Source organism: Cucurbita pepo, chromosome LG20 (assembly GCF_002806865.2).
Source record: "Cucurbita pepo subsp. pepo cultivar mu-cu-16 chromosome LG20, ASM280686v2, whole genome shotgun sequence".
Taxonomy (NCBI): domain Eukaryota; kingdom Viridiplantae; phylum Streptophyta; class Magnoliopsida; order Cucurbitales; family Cucurbitaceae; genus Cucurbita; species Cucurbita pepo.
Genome location: NC_036657.1, coordinates 6,761,966 through 6,779,028, shown reverse-complemented (window position 1 = coordinate 6,779,028; position 17,063 = coordinate 6,761,966). Strand labels below are relative to the sequence as shown.

Below are 17,063 nucleotides of genomic sequence, written 5' to 3'. Positions count from 1 at the left end.
TCGGCCCAATATTTATCAAACTTTTTAAAGTTTAAGGGTATTTTTGACATTCCAAAAAGTTGTGGGGACTCTAACATGATCGTTGGAAAAAAAAAAAAGTAATTGACACTGATGATAAACGGCTCATATCGTCGTGACTTTATCTTGAATTTTCAAAACTTTTGTCACTCTATTCTTGCAAGGGCAAAGAACCCATCATTGTCTAGACTATGCTATCGGAGGCTCTGGAGAAGTCGTAATAGGAGAGCACTCATTTTGGGATGGGTTACTATTTACATATTTTTAGCAGTTATTTGTTGCACTTAGCTACCCAACATTTACCGTGGATACGATAACTGATACACCAGAGGTGCGTCCTTCCCGATCTTCATGTACTAGAAAAAAGAATAAAAAAATGAGAGTGATACAAATTTATCACAATTACATCAAAATTATAATATTAGAGTTGATTTTAAATTTATGAATATTTTTATTAATGAATTAAATGTTAGATTATAATTATAAAAAAAAGGTGTGAAAAGTAGATAGAAGAAATTAATGATTTTAAAAACCGCGTGTTGAGGTGTAATGAAACCTAACACACGTGTCGCTTCATTGATATGCATGAAAAATTTTAAATCAAAATTACATTTTAAATTTTGAAATAATAGTAAGAGATTTTTTTTTTTTTTTACCTAATTTAGTTGAGATTTATCACATTTAAATCATTTAATTTTTAAGATTATTGGCTCGAACCATTCCAATAAAGTTCACAACCAACCGACCCAAACTGAAATTTCAATTGGGTTGAATTGGGTTTAAATTTTTTTTTTTTTTTTTTTTTTAATTCTTCTTATCCATCGTAAATATTATATTAATAATTAAAATTTCGTACAATTTAAATATCAAATATTTACAAAGTTATAATGCATCACTAACAGTGAGATCCTACGTTAGTTTGACAAAAGAACGAAACATTTTTTATAATAACATTCTATATAAGAGTGTGAAAACCTCCCCTAGCTTATGCGTTTTAAAACATTGAGGGGAAACTCGGAAGGAAAAGTCTAAAAAAGACAATATCTGCTAATGGTGAGCTCGAGTCGTTACACTAATTATGATTACAAACCGAACCTTTATAGTTCGAGTTGTTCAGATTATCAAATCATAACTCTAAATTTAAATAAATCCAGCATAATTATGCTCATGCTTCCACGTAAAAATCTCAATAACTTATGAATTAAGCGAATTAAAGTTTTGGCACAAAATAAGTTTAGAATGGAATATATTTTCCAATTTTTCATAAATTTTAATTAAAAAAACTAGCTAAAATGTCTTTTTCTTAAAAATAAAATAAAATTATAGGGACTATAAATAAATAAATAAATAAATAAATAAATAAATAAATAAATAGGTAGTTTTGCAAGAAAGGGCATTAAAAATCCAAATTCTCAACCACACGGCGCCTCAGTCAAAGCCTTCACCAGAAGTAATGGCGCCAAAGCTTCCACTTCAATGGCCCCATAACTCTCAACACTTTCATTATCGATATTAAATCATCTCCTTCTCGCGCCTCTACAGAATCTATCAAGTTTATGCAAAACTGTACCTCACACTATTGAGGACATATTCTATTTATATTGGCAAAAGATTAACTAATAGATCCGATTTCATAGGAAACTAACGAAGTAAGCCTATTCTTATGGCATGACTAACTTCAAGCTATTCTAATGGATTGACCAATTCTAACAGTCCCCTTCAATCCCAACAAGTCTTGTACATGTTGAGATTGTTACAATGTGTAGTAAAAGGAGTTTTAGACAGTGGTTTTGTCAGGATATCAGCTACTTGATCACTTGATGAAATGAACCGAACTTCCATTGCTTTACGTGCTACTTGTTCTCGAACAAAATGAAAATCAACTTCAATATGTTTCGTTCTAGCATGAAATACTGGATTTGAAGTTAAATATGTAGCTCCGAGGTTGTCACACCAGAGGCGAGGAGCCTTTGATTGATACACGCCCAGTTCCTTCAGTAATGACTTGATCCAAATCATTTCTGCAGTAAGATTCGCAATGGCCTTGTATTCTGCTTCGGTGCTTGATCTTGACACTGTAGCCTGTTTTCTGGAACTCCATGAGATTAGATTTGCTCCAAGAAATACAGCAAAGCCGCTAGTTGAACGTCGATCATCGGGACAACCAGCCCAATCAGCATCAGAAAACCCCGACAACATCATGGTTGATTTCTGAATTTTCACTCCTAATGCTAGTGTGCCTTTAACATAACGAAGAATTCTCTTCACAGCACCCCAATGAGCATCAGTAGGTGTATGAAGATATTGACACACTTTATTGACAGCAAATGCCAAATCAGGCCTAGTCATTGTCAAATATTGTAGTGCTCCCACTGTACTTCTGTATTTGAATTGTTCTTCAGCTGATAAGGGTATTCCTTGTTCTCTGAATAATTTTTCAGCAGAACCCATTGGTGTAGACATAGGTTTGCATTTTTCCATGTTTACTCTTTTCAACAAATCTAAGGCATATCGTCTCTGTGACAGTATGATACCATCTCGTGTTTTCTTGACTTCAATACCCAGAAAATACTCAAGACCACCCAAATCTTTTACTGCAAAATCTATTTTCAATTTCTGAATCAACCTTTCGGTTGCTTGATCAGAGGAGCTCACAATAATTATATCATCAACATAGATGAGCATATAGATAGTTATCTCTCTGTTTTTGAGAATAAAAAGAGATGAATCAGCTACTGAAGCCTTGAAGCCTAACTCAATAAGTTTTCCAGTCAACCTTGAATGCCAAGCTTTTGGGGCTTGTTTCAGGCCATAAAGGGCTTTCTTGAGCTTGCATATGTAATTCTTTGGTTTGGCTGAGTCTTGAAATCCTGGTGGTTGTCGCATGTACACTTCCTCTTTCAGAATTCCATGCAAAAATGCATTTTGGATATCAACTTGTCTCATATTCCAGCCCTTGGTTACTGCTAGCGAAAGAATGACCCTGATTGTTGACGGTTTGATCACAGGGCTAAAAGTATCAGTGTAATCAACACCAAATCTTTGCTTGAATCCTTTGGCAACTAATCTTGCTTTTAATCTTTCAACTGACCCATCTGCTTTTCTTTTCACTTTATACACCCATTTACTATCAATGAGATTTATTCCAGGTTTGGGTGGAACTAGATCCCAAGTGGCATTTCGTTTTAGCGCTGAGAGCTCATCATTCATTGCTCCTCTCCATCTTGGATGTTGCATGGCTTCCTGCAGGTTTCGAGGTTCAGTAGCAGTCTCTATGATCGGAGTTGTGATAGTTACAGCGCTTGCGAATTTTCTTGAGGTTTCTGAATATCTGATAGTTCCATCAGTGAATTGTTTAGCTTGTACAATGTTATTTCTCAACCTTGTTCGCATTGGATGTTGACTAGCTGCTTCAGTTGGTTGATCAGACACATGTTCATGAGTTTGGTTTTGAGCATTGATCGAACTGCTCTCAGCTTCATATTCTGCAATTTCCTCTGAACTTCTTGTATTATCTGCAGAAGATAAGCTGACACCAGACAAGTTGTCACTAGCAATATTATCAGTTTGACCATCATTCATATGGGAATTACTAACAACTGGTTCAATATCTGTAAGAGCATTTTCAGTGTAAAAACTAGCAAGTTTGGCTAAGGCTGGAAGTAGAACAGGATGATGTGGATTTGTGGTTTTGTTTGGTGGCTTAGATTCTTCAAAAGGAAAAATATTTTCATCGAAAACCACGTCTCTAGAGATGTAAATACGTCCTGTACTTCTATTTAAGCATTTATATCCCTTATGAGAAGAACTATAACCCAAGAATATACATCTAGTAGTTCTGAAACTCAGTTTCTTGTTGTTGTAAGGCCTTAAATTAGGCCAGCAAGCACAGCCAAACACCCTAAGCATGGAGTAGTCTGGACTTTTACCAAACAATTTATGAAGTGGTGTGTCTTGTTGTATGGTTCGGCTGGGCATTCTATTTATAAGAAAGCAAGCTGTGTTGAAAGCTTCATCCCAGTAGGATAGAGGCATGTTGGCTTGAGCGAGTAAAGCAAGGCCAGTTTCTACAATGTGTCTGTGTTTTCTTTCGACTAACCCATTCTGCTGGTGTGTGTGAGGACAGGAGATATGATGTTCAATGCCTGTGGATTTGAAATAATTGTGTAACCGATGGTATTCACCCCCCCAATCTGATTGGACGGAGCGAATTTTGGTATTTAGCATAGTTTCAACATGTTTTTGAAATTGAAGGAACACAGACTCAACATCAGATTTGCATCTCAGAAAGTAAATCCAAACATAACGACTAAAATCATCAACAAAGGAAACATAATATTTGGAATTATTTACTGACGCAATGGATGGACCCCATACATCAGTGTGAATTAATTGAAGGGGTGCTGTAGATACATGCTGAGAAGAACCAAATGGCAATTGATGTGCTTTCCCTAATTGACAAGCATTACAAATTGAGGAAGAGGGAATATTAGTATCTATAGCTAAATTATTATCTTGTAGAATTCTAATGGTAATTGGAGATGCAGGGTGCCCTAGCCTTCTGTGCCATTGTTCTTTCGAAAGTTTGGCTGTCAGCAAGGCTTGACTGAAATTATGCGGTAGAACGTATAGGCCATTCTTACATCTACCGTGGAGCAGGAGTTTCTTCGTGACTCGGTCCTTAACCAAAAAATAGTTTGGGTGAAATTCTACAACAGCATTATTATCAGATGCTAGTCTTTGTACTGAAATTAGGTGCTTATTGATTTTAGGAACATATAGGATATGTTTCAGAACAAGAGATGAACCAGAAATTAATGAATTCCCAATATGAGAGATAGACAAACCTGCGCCATTTGCAACCTGAATTTGGTCGGTGCCAGTGTAGCGTTCTCTGGTGGTAAGCCTCTCTAGGTCATTGGTGATATGATCTGTGGCTCCAGTGTCAACATACCAGTTTGTGTCACTAGTGTATCCACTTGTTGCCAAAGCTGCTTGTTTGAGATTATTTTCGGCTTGATATGCCTGATCAAATCTGTGCCAGCATTGCAAAGCATCGTGATTGGGCTTACCACAAATCTGACAGACAATGCCTGAGCTGCTTTGTGTCTTTGATGGTTGACGTCCAGGATTGTTCACAGTACGCCTTGATTGTCCATGACCACTATTTAACTGACGACTACGACCGCGACTACCTCGACCTCCATTGGCACCTCCACGAATGGATATCCTATTGACATTGTTAGCAGATGAAAGTTGCTCAAATGTACCCTTACGCAAGTGCCGCATCTCATAGCTCAGCATGTGAGCATACACGTCGCTGACAGTGTATACATCTGTTCTGGTTGTAATGCTTGTGACTAGAGGATCATAATCTGGACCAAGTCCTTGCAGCATGTAGGCGATGAGTTCTTCATCCTCTATTCGCTTGCCAATGGCAGCAAGTGTATCACCAAGATGTTTTACTTTACGAAAGTAGTCAGCAATTGTCATGTCCTTTTTCTGGATAGTAGAGAGTTCCATACGGATCTGCATTGCTCTTGCTCGAGATGTGGAAGCAAATTGTCGCTCCAGCGTAATCCAGGCTTCTCGTGCAGTGGTGATTCCAACCATCGTGCTGAGAACCTCCTCAGTGACTGATGAGTTGATGAGGCTGAGTACCAGCTGGTCCTGGGGGTACCAGACTGTGAACTCAGGGTTGATGATAATTTTGCGATTCCCTGTTTCTTCACTTGGTTCAACGGCGATCGTCTGGCTTGGTGCAGGCATGGATCCATCCACAAAACCAACAAGGTTTTGGCTACGCAAGTAGGGAAGGATTTGGGTAGACCACAGTAGATAATTTTCTTGTGTAAGCTTAACACTAATCACCTGACTGATCGACGGAGAAGACATTGTGTTGTTTGGGATTGACATGTCTAACAGCAGAGGCTATGGATCTCGTGGATCTTATTTCGGCTCTGATACCATATCAAGTTTATGCAAAACTGTGCCTCACACTATTGAGGACATATTCTATTTATATTGGCAAAAGATTAACTAATAGATCCGATTTCATAGGAAACTAACGAAGTAAGCCTATTCTTATGGCATGACTAACTTCAAGCTATTCTAATGGATTGACCAATTCTAACAGAATCAACATCTCTTCTCCTTCTTCTTCGGATTGATTTTCCTTTGCTTTAATGGCCGCCTCTGCTGCTGCTGCTGCTGCTTTGGATCCTTCCTCCCTCCAATTCACGCCGACTTGGGCCGTGGCTGCGGTTTGCTTCATCTTCATCTCCCTCTCCCTCTTCCTCGAGCATTTGCTTCATCTCCTCTCCAATGTAAGTCCAAATCTAGTTTCTGATTCAGTTTACAGAGGTCGATTCGATTTTGATTTTGATTTTGATTTTGATTTTGATTTTGATTTTGATTTTGATTTTGATTTTGATTTTGATTTTGCGCAGTGGTTGAAGCGGAAGAGGAAAACGGCATTGTTCGAGGCGGTTGAGAAGCTTAAATCAGGTACGATTTCCGAATCCTGAAGTCGAATAAGGAAGTTAAGAGAATGAGAATCGGAGGATTAATGATTTCTGCATCTGTATTTGTTCGTCGATGCCGCAGTTTTGATGCTTCTAGGGTTCATGTCGCTAACTCTGACGGTAACGCAACAGCCAGTATCGAAGATTTGCATTCCGAATAGCGTAGCGTTTACGATGCTTCCGTGCCAGAGAGAAATACAGATCAAAGCGAATAAGAATTTGGAGATGGAGCAATTGCGATCGTCTTCCGCTACAAATCGGCGGTTTTCGTGGCTGCCAGAAAAATTCGTGAGCCTCGCGGCGGGAGGCGAAGAAGAGGAGAGTAGTAGTAGTAGTAGCGGTGATTCTTCTTCTTCTTCTTCTTCTTCTTCTTCTTCTGATTACTGTACTGCGAAGGTAATGATTGGAAAATACTGAGCGAATCAAAATTTGAAATCAAGTTCGGTGTTCTTCAGTGAGGAATTGATTGGTGAATCGTGAATTGCGATGGCAGGGGAAGGCGTCGCTGATATCGCAAGGAGGAATGAATCAATTGAACAATTTCATATTCGTGTTGGCAGCTATGCAGATTCTTTACAGCGTTCTTACCATGGCGTTAGGAAAGGCCAAGGTCTTTTTTCTCTCTCTCTCTCTCTATCTTATTTATTTATTTATTTATTTATTTATTTATTTATTTATTTCATTTCACTCCCCTAAGTTTGGAGTTTATTGCATTTTAGTCCTTCCGCTTTTAAAATATCTATTTTAATCTTTTAACAATAAAAAACAATAATTTTTAAACGGGTTACTTTAACTTTAATTTTTTAAAAAATTAATTTTAAATTTTTAAATTTTTTTTTTAATATATACCTAAATTTTTAAAAAAGTGTTTAAAAATTATTCTTAAAATNAAAAAAAAAAAAAAAAAAAAACGAAAAGAGTTCATTCTTTATTTCAAAAATATTTTTAAATTTTAAAAGATGTTGAAAAAAATATCATTTAGCTTTAAAAATGGTTTAAAAATATGTTCTTGTTTTCAAAAATTTTATTAATAATAAACTTTTTTAAAATTTTTCAAAAATACTTTTCAATTTCTCTACAATCTTCAAAAAAAAAAAAAGTTTCAAATTAGAGAAAGTTTTCTTTCGCAAATGTACATTACTTAATTAAATAATTAAATATATATATATATATATATATATATATATATATATATATATTTCATATTCACATATATTTATTAGATAGATATTAGAATACCATTCCACACCCCACACAAGATTTATAGCTTTTATCGTTTTAATCCATAAGGATCGGATAATCATATTCGGGAACCATAAAATTTGGTTACATGAAATGCACCATACCAAAGTTACCCAATCCAGAGAGAAATAAATGAATTTTAAAAATCCTTGGGCAAATTCAAAAAAGGTTTTCTTGTACGTGATCACAAAATGTTTCTAGATCCATTTCACGGAATGCCAGATAGGTGCTAAGAAGCACAATCTAATTCCTAAACGAGTCAGGGTATAGACTAAGTAAATAATCAAAACGTGTGTTTATTAAATAACAAATAAAACTCCATGAGCAAAATATGTGTCCATTAGTTTTATGTTACATAATTAATATAAATATTAAACTATAGTGACTAAAATTATATTTTAAGGAAAAAAAAAACTATGATATTATTAATATAGAAATGTTAATTCCAAAACAATTTTAAAAATTCTACCGTCGAGTATACATTGTGTTTAAATAATATTAATAGAGAGTAGAAAATACATTTTTTTTTAGTACTTAGCAGTAGAATGCTTCAAAATGGCAGGTAAGTATTGTTGTTTTGTGAGGTAAATGAAATATTATTGGTCAACGGTCCAAGTCAATCTGGTTCCGAGTGTTGAATTAAATTTGGGTGTGAATGCGACAATATTTGAATTTTTATGCATACTTATTAATTTATGTACTATTGATTTGAATGTCATATATTGACTTTTCTCTCCCATATTAATTCAAAATATAATTTTATTCATATAGTTTATTTTATTTTATTTTTATTTATTTTTTAATGAAATTTAAACAGATGAGACGCTGGAAAGCTTGGGAAGAAGAAACTCATACGTTGGATTATCAAGTGGCCAATGGTAATTCAACTAATTTTATTTCATTTTTTATTGTGGTATAGACATTAAACTACCATTATTTAGGTTAAATTATTAAAAATACCCTCGTGTTCGTTTCAATGCTCTTGAATTTTTTTAAAATAATCTTACAATTTTCTTCACGTATGTAAATAGATTTAATCCTAACAAATAATTAGATACAAACTTTTCCGTTCATGAGTTTAATAACATAAACGTTTTAAGGTTGTTTTTTAACGAAAAATAAGACTTCAAATTTTATGAGTTTCCTAAATGTTTTGTGTGCCTAGTTTTGATTTAACTTTTCAATTATTAGATCCGCATCGCTTTAGATTTACAAGGCAAACAACATTCGGACGTCGGCATATCAGTTCTTGTGCAACACCACCATTTCTTCTCTGGATAGTAAGTTTTCTCACTCATTTATGTTACTTTCATACTTTCATGAATTTAAATGTTTGGGATTGAATTTCAAAATCTTAAAAGTTGTTATAATCTCAGTGCACTCGTTCTTAGGATTGGGTTTTTAGAGTCTTTTCCTCGTGCACTCGTTCTTAGGGTTGAGTTTCTATAGTCTTTTCCCCGTGCTCTCAGTCTTACAGCTGAGTTTCTATAGTCCTTTTCTAGTTTCTAGTAAAAAAAAAACACAAACAAACCCTAAACCTTAAACTCTAAACCCGAAACACCTTAGCACGGTAACGAAATGGCAAGAAAACAAGAACACAAGAACAATTTTTTAATAGCAAAAATAAAAAATTAAGTAGTTATGAAATGGACCTAATACTTCAATTATTAACCTCATAATGAAATATTTATCTTTAATATTTAATAAATTTTAAAAAAATATATTTTTGTTAGAAAGACTAATGAAAAATTTGCAGAAATGCTTCTTGAGACAGTTCTTTCGTTCGGTGGCCAAAGTCGACTACTTGACCCTTCGCCATGGTTTCATCTCGGTTAGTAAAATCTCTTTACCATGTTCAATTTTACAGTATTTTGATCTCATAGAATCATCTCTTTATTAAAAATAATATTCACCATCATTTTTTTTTAAACAGACTCACATACAGGGAAATACTTCCTTCAACTTTCAAAAGTACATCGAGAGATCATTGCACAATGACTTCAAAGTCGTCGTCGGTATCAGGTAAATTATCCAATTGAGTCTTCAAAAAGTTATTACCCCGGCCTAACAAAAAAAAAAAAAAAAATTACCCTTTTAACTTATTCTTCACTTTTTTTTTCCTTTGATATGACAGTCCTTTCATGTGGCTTATAGTAGTCATCTTCATTCTTGTAGATGTTCATGGTGAGTTTTTCTACCCCATTAATTTAAAAGCTTAGCCTTTTATTTTGTTTTAATAATAAAAAAATTTTTTTTTTTTTTTTTTTTTTAAATTTGGCTAAAAAAAGGTTTTACATATGACGATGAACAGGTTGGAATGCATATCTCTGGGTGTCTTTCCTTCCGCTAATTGTAAGTTTATAATTTACGTCTCAAGCCCACCCTGGTAGTAGATATTGTTCTCTTTAAGCTTTCTCTTTCGAGCTCTCATCAAGGTTTTTAAAATACGTCTGCTAGGATGAGGTTTCACACCCTTATAAAAAATCATAACCATGTGAAAACGAGACTCATTTTAAAACTTTGAGGGGAAGTCCAAGGAAGACAATATTTGCTAGCGGTGGTGGGCTTAGACGATTACGAAAGTAGGGCGTTTTAATTAAGAATAGTCAATAATATATAATTTAGGAAAGATTTTAAAATTTTAATTATAATGTATTGTGGGTGTACATGTAGATAGTGCTAGCTCTTGGAACAAAACTTGAAGTAATAGTAGCAAGGCTTGCCCTTGAGCTTCAAGACAAGACCGATGTGATCAAAGGAGCTCCAATGGTGGAACCAAGTGATGATCTTTTCTGGTTCAATCACCCCAAATTTGTTCTCACCCTTCTTCATTTCACTTTGTTCATGGTAAACTTTAGCATACTTCCTCAATTATCCATGTTTTGGAACGACTTTCTAACGATTTTAAAACATGTTTTTTAAAAATCTTTAGCTCATTCGAAACATGTCCTTATCTGATTGATCTTCTTTTTCTTTTCAGAACGCCTTTGAGTTTTCGTTTTTCATCTGGGTTACGGTAAAAATCTTTATTATCCTTTATATGTTTCTTCTTTTTGGGTCAAATTATAACTTTAGTCTTACATACGTATCCCTGACACAATCACAATAGACATGTTTTGAAAAATCGAAAGGTCAGGGTTTATCATGCACAAATAAATTTTGTGTACGATAGATCCATGGATAAGAATTCCAGGACTAAACTTGTAATTTGACGTTTTTTTTTACAACTATTTATTTAATTTAATTTCGTTAAACTCTACATTTCCAGCTACAATATGGGATAAAATCTTGCTACCACGAACACTTGGAGGTCATCATCATAAGAGTCGTCTTAGCGTGAGTATATCATCCATAAAATTAATATTAGTTTTTCGTTTCTTTTTTTTTTAATGAAAAAACTTTAAAATCATTGTGTAATAATTTATTTTTCATATGAATAGGGTCACCGTTCAAGTGTTGTGCAGCTACATTACTTTGCCACTTTATGCTCTCGTCACACAGGTAAAATATTATAAATTATTTTAATTGTATTTTTTTTCTTTAATTCAACAACATGTGAAGTGAGAATTCGAACGTTCGTGTTCGTAAGATGGGGTCACAGTTCAAAGCTGCAGCATTAGAAGAACACACAGCCAAAGCCATAAAGCAATGGCACAAAGATGTGAAGCAAAAGAGAAAGAAGCATAACCATCACCATCACCACGACCTCGACTCGAGTCTGCACCAGGAAGGATCGTCTCATTCCACGGTCACCGAGCATCAGTCGTCGAGAGTGTTCGAGAGCAGCAGCAGCAGAACCCTAAGCTCTCAAGAGATGGTGAACTCTTTTCATCACCGAGCTCCTACTTTTTCTGAGTTCAACAGTCTTGATATTATTGAGTCTAGTGAGATGGTTGAAGAACCAATAAAAATAAAAATGAGAGAAATTAATGAAATTAGTGAAATTGGTGAAATTCATGAAGAAAAAACCTTAACTACTCAAACTCAAAGATGGGTTTCATAGATTTTGGTTACATCTTTTGTCATTTTATGTAGAACTTTGATATACATATAATTAGGCTCGGGAATAAATGAATTTTAAACTATTTTGATAAGGAATCACCTCGCCCGAAACTAAGATTTAGAATATGTTGTTGATCGAATATCTCAAGACAATAATAAGACTCGAATTATTCCACAAATAAAATTAATAATGTCAAACCTGCCATCTAAACTATATAGAATGGTAAAGAAACTTAGTCATTGACTAACAATAAGAAAAAAAAAAAAAAAACATTGGGAGAAAATGTCACAACCATATCATACGAGAGTAGGTTGTGGCCCACGCTATACAGACAAGGTGATAATCTTCAAGTGACACCCATTCAGACACATGAATGTCAAGACAAGACAAACGAGATAGAGGCAAAAGATAGACAAAAGACTTGGGTAGAGCCTCATGCCTTAATTTAAAAGTCCAGGTTCGATATGAGTTTGGTGTCACGGCCATGCTCGTCCAGGGCGTGTTGCTCATGGCCGCATGTCCATGACAAGCCAAACCCTTGTTATGTCTTTTCATTCTAGTGTTTTTACTCTTTTGTAGTTCTAGGGCGTATGACGCCTCAAAAATATAATGTCTAGGCCTGCCAGACATGAAATGCCTCATAATGTACTATAGCGGATATGACTAGTTGTCAACTTCTCCCTACCCAAGGTTATATATGCTAAGCGATTGTTATCTCTCTCTTGCTTGCTTATATAATGTCTCTTTCTAAAATCTCTCCCTCTCTCCTCGTTTTCTAAAACCTTCTTTTAAAACTGAGGCTAGAGGCTCGATCATACGTCCCATGGCCGTAGCGACGCAAGAACAAATTGGGTTAGCTCACTTGTCGTTGGAAAGTGAGTGCCGCACAATCGCTAGTCCGCTGCCTTCAAAAGTGCTATTGTGTCATTTGGCACCAACCCTCAGAGTATATATATACATATGTATGTATGTATGTGTGTATGTATGTGTTAACCAATACGGGAGAAAGAGAGGAAGCTTGGGAAGCTATGGGGGGTTTTACTGCATTTTCAAGCGCAGGGGACTCGAGCCGAAAAGATGAACATCTTTGAGTTATCTTCCTCATTGCCATAGTGTAATCAAAACCTTGTTTGTGTTGGAAACCCTAAATTGAATCTCAAATTCTGATCCATACGAATGGCAGCAGTCGGAAATGGAGGAAGAGCCGACGGCTCTCCTTCTCCGAAGCCCTTGAAGTTCTCGGCGTACCAAAACCCGGCCTTATCCGCCGCTCTAACCACCAACAGCCTCCAACCTTCGAAGTTCACCTTCCTCTGCATCTTCTCCCTCTCCTCCGTGTCTGCATTTGCCTTCCTTCGTATTCTTTCCTGGTACGATTTGATCTACTGCGCTTTCATTTTTATGTGTTTTTGAGTTTTGTGAACGTTGTGATATTTGTTTTCTGTGGACTGTGAATCTTTCCGTTAGTTCCTGCTCCAACTCCTGTGAATCTTCCGTAGCTTTCTGTTAGTTCTGAATGAGGATTTTATGGATGATTGTCTTGAATGTGTATGATAAATTAGGAGAACTTGAGGAAGAGTTGTGCTGGAAGATGTTCTTAGATATTGTTTATATGCTCTGGATTCTGTTTTTCAGTAAACTGAAGCTAATGCCATTTTTTTCCCCCTTGAATCAATGAAGGGAAAATGCGATTGTCGACAATTTGAAGCTCAAAAACTTTCCTGAAGAGGCAGCCTGTAAGCTACTAGATTATTCCCATTTGTTTATGTCTGCTTTGAACTTGAGCTCCCATGGCTGCATTGATTTTGTTTAAAATCCTATTTTTCTATGCTTCAGATTTGTCTGCTAAGGCTGTACAGACTGCGGTAGGCTTAGTCTTTTTGGGAACAGTCTTAGCTTTTTTCAAAGCGATATCCTTGTATAGAAAAAGATTGAGTGGTTTTGTGTCTGTTATAACTGCCACTAAAGGAACCAAGGATCAAACACCTCTTTCCAAGCGTCAATTGGGGCTTATGGGATTAAAACCAAAGCATGATAATGGGACATCTGAAAAAGCTGTAAAGCCTCCAAAATCTAAGCCCTACTCATCACCTTCTGATGTTCTTGTTCCTCTTCATCAATCAGTTGGCAATTTTAGTTATTCATCTCAAAGAAACATAGATAAATTGAACTCTACCAGTGGAAGTAAAATGCAGCCTTTCGCAACACCTTCAAAATCTCCGGGTTCTGCTTCTTCCTTGTATCTTGTCTCTGGAGTGGCCTCTCCCCTGCCTTCTGCGCAGAGTTCATCAGGACGGGAGTCAGTGGTTTGTACCCCGTGGTCTAGCAAGCGAGTATCCTCTCTGAAAGAAATTACATCTGAAGAAGACTTTGAACGATTCCTTGCTGAAGTAGATGAAAAATTAACTGAGTCTGCAGGAAAATTAGCAACTCCACCCCCCACCATCAGCAGTGTTGGTATTGCCAGTCCTAGTACTGTGGCTACTTCAGCTAATACTTCTGGAACTACCAGAAGTACTCCCTTGAGGCCTGTAAGGATGTCGCCGAGTTCACAGAAATTCACCACTCCCCCTAAGAAGGTAGAGGGTGATGTTCCCTCCCCGATGTCTATGGAGGAAATGGTTGAAGCTTTCAAGCATTTGGGAGTATATCCTCAAATTGAAGAATGGCGTGATCGTCTCAGGCAATGGGTCTCTTCCACTTTGCTTAATCCTCTTGTTGAAAAGATTGAAACCAGTCATGTTCAGGTATGGTTGTTTTACTCTGTGCTTTAGTAATTAATTTTCATTTTCCATGACTGAAATTTCAATCGTTTTCTCAAGTGAAGGCCACCAAAATTTAGGAATTCTATATTGGGCACGTTAACTCATTGATAATGAAGTTTTTGGTGCAAATATAGATTATATATAACAGAAAATATATGAACATGTGCTATAACCTATAGTTTAACCTGTATAATGGAAAATTTTAATTTTCAAGTCTCGTTTTCTAGTTCTTTTATAAACCCTCAGTGCATTCTTGAGACAGCAGCTGTGTGGAAGCAATGCATATAGAAGATTTATTCCTATTTTGTTCCTTGTACATCTCCTTATGAAGATTTATATGTGTGAGTTTCAAACTGGGCTGATTTGTAACTGTGTTTGAGAGTGATATTTTCGTAGTTGCTTGAGGTGTTCCGAACTTCAAATCTAATGATCATGATATTGGTAGGTTGCACATCATTTACACCTTATTAGTCTGCTAAACTTCTTGATTTTTTAAGGTAAAAGAAGTGGCTGCTAAACTTGGTGTCTCAATTACTATAAGTCCTGTAGGCGACTCAGCGGAATCCCCTCCCACTGTGTCTTCGGTTGACAGGACTAATGAATGGCAACCAACATTGACCCTTGATGAAAATGGACTCCTTCACCAGTTACGAGCAACTCTCGTGCAATCCATTGATGCCTCTACAAGTAAGGCTTTCCATCATTTCGATCAGAAGTTTCAAGAATTTCTGTTTCTTATAGGCCTCTGGTTATAATTGATTTGCTTGTTTTTTCACTGGTCTCAATAAACGAAGCTTTCTTTTCTATAACAATAATACAAGTAGTAGTAATAATGATAATAATAGTAATTGTTTTGCTTTACAATCATCCACCTTTAATGCAGTCAAGATGCCTCTGGCAAACGCACCACAGTCCCCTCAGCAGAATCCGTTAGTTTCGGTGATGCAGGAGTGTGTTGATGCCATTACAGAGTACCAGAAACTCCTTGCTTTGATGAAGGGTGAATGGGTCAAAGGCTTACTGCCTCAAAGTAGTATTCGAGCAGATTATGCAGTACAAAGAATCAAAGGTGGGCATAGGCTTTGGATGATCAGTTTATTATGTTTTCCAGTTTCCCTCTGTCTTTTTGATCTCCAAAATTTGTAGAATATATTTTAGTTAACAATGAATTTGTGAATTCTACAGATCTTTCTGAAGGGACCTGCTTGAAGAATTACGAGTATCTCGGGACTGGAGAGGTTTACGATAAGAAGAACAAGAAATGGACACTTGAGCTCCCAACCGATTCTCACTTACTCTTATATTTATTCTGTGCTTTCCTAGAGCATCCAAAGTGGATGCTACATGTGGATCCTTCAACCTATGCTGGGGCTCAGTCCAGCAAAAATCCTTTGTTCTTGGGGGTTCTGCCTCCAAAAGAACGGTTTCCCGAGAAGTACGTAGCAATTATATATGGCGTTCCTTCCGTTATTCACCCCGGAGCTTGCATACTGGCTGTTGGAAAGAAAAGTCCTCCAGTTTTCTCTTTGTATTGGGACAAGAAGCTTCAGCTTTCCCTTCAGGTTGTTAACCCTTGAGCGTCTTATCTGTTGTTCAATATCGTAGAATACCGAATGTGTACAATCCGAAACTAATGTCAATTACTACGAATCTCCGAAACATTATTGGGATAAAAGTAACCGTTCAGATCTTTGTTTTCAGGGAAGAACAGCATTGTGGGACTCCATATTGATTCTGTGTCACAGAGTCAAGGTTGGATACGGTGGAATTATTCGGGGAATGCATCTCGGTTCGTCTGCTCTAAGAATCCTTCCAGTCTTGAATCCAGAGCCAGTCGACTGAGTGAGTAACTGTGGTATTGCTTTCAACAGTCTTCTTATTGCATAAGCTTACTGGCTGTTACGTGAAACCACCAAACTGTGCTTATATGTACAACATGTATCCTGGGGAAATTGCGTTCTAACTTTAGTTTCCCAGCTTGAATGTTCATGTATTCTAGTCTGAGTTCTTCGATAGTTTTGTACTGACCACAATTCCCAAGGATCCACAGGGAGAAATTGTCGTAGAACATTTTAGAAGTCTATTTGGCGGGCTGTATCATTATAGGTATTGAACTTTAAGCTTGAGTGGATCATTTAAAAGCTTATTTGACATTGCTTTTGGCTGATAAAAACACTTTTAATTTATTAATGATACAATGTAGAAGCGTTCTCAAAAGAGCCAAAAATATTTGGAGGGATTTTTAAACTAATTATTTTGTGAAATCTTATAGATAATACATCTACTATCATGATAATAAAACCTATTTAAACATTTCAATAGGATCTATTAGCTGCATAAATAATAATTTGAATAATGGAAACATTGAATGCGAGGAGGAAAAAAAAAATAATAATAATCGAGACTTTTGTCCGAATTCCGTTAATTTCGTACAAATCTCTTGAATTGTGCTAGAAAAGAAATACCAAATGATCTATATGTTCTATGAAATTACCTTGATTTGGAAAGAAA

General features: G+C 36.1%; 2 protein-coding genes and 1 non-coding gene across 4 annotated transcripts; 2 read left to right on the top strand and 1 right to left on the bottom strand.

Moving 5' to 3' along the window:
* Positions 1-1,455: 1,455 nt before the first annotated feature.
* LOC111783030 (MLO-like protein 3) lies at positions 1,456-11,874 on the top strand. 2 transcript variants are annotated; one of them, XM_023663906.1, is made up of 16 exons: positions 1,456-1,563; positions 6,158-6,344; positions 6,468-6,525; positions 6,625-6,938; positions 7,036-7,152; positions 8,602-8,662; positions 8,976-9,064; positions 9,541-9,615; positions 9,718-9,806; positions 9,919-9,968; positions 10,096-10,136; positions 10,458-10,631; positions 10,765-10,800; positions 11,053-11,120; positions 11,225-11,285; positions 11,374-11,874. In XM_023663906.1, the coding sequence occupies exons 2-16, from the start codon at positions 6,204-6,206 to the stop codon at positions 11,785-11,787; spliced, it is 1,788 nt and encodes a 595-aa protein (XP_023519674.1). In that variant the 5' UTR covers positions 1,456-1,563; positions 6,158-6,203; the 3' UTR covers positions 11,788-11,874. The 2 variants fall into 2 exon arrangements, with proteins under 2 accessions (XP_023519674.1, XP_023519675.1); XM_023663907.1 differs by lacking the exon at positions 1,456-1,563 and having other exon boundaries at positions 6,150-6,344.
* On the bottom strand, positions 5,310-5,445 carry LOC111783744. The gene has a single exon (XR_002813425.1). It is a non-coding gene; the product is annotated as a small nucleolar RNA Z247 (small nucleolar RNA).
* A 915-nt stretch (positions 11,875-12,789) lies between the features above and the next one.
* LOC111783547 (transmembrane protein 209) lies at positions 12,790-16,742 on the top strand. Its single transcript, XM_023664471.1, has 7 exons — positions 12,790-13,157; positions 13,468-13,523; positions 13,624-14,534; positions 15,050-15,239; positions 15,436-15,621; positions 15,738-16,114; positions 16,254-16,742. Exons 1-7 carry the CDS (start codon positions 12,964-12,966, stop codon positions 16,392-16,394), a joined length of 2,055 nt encoding a protein of 684 aa, XP_023520239.1. The 5' UTR covers positions 12,790-12,963; the 3' UTR covers positions 16,395-16,742.
* Positions 16,743-17,063: the final 321 nt, after the last annotated feature.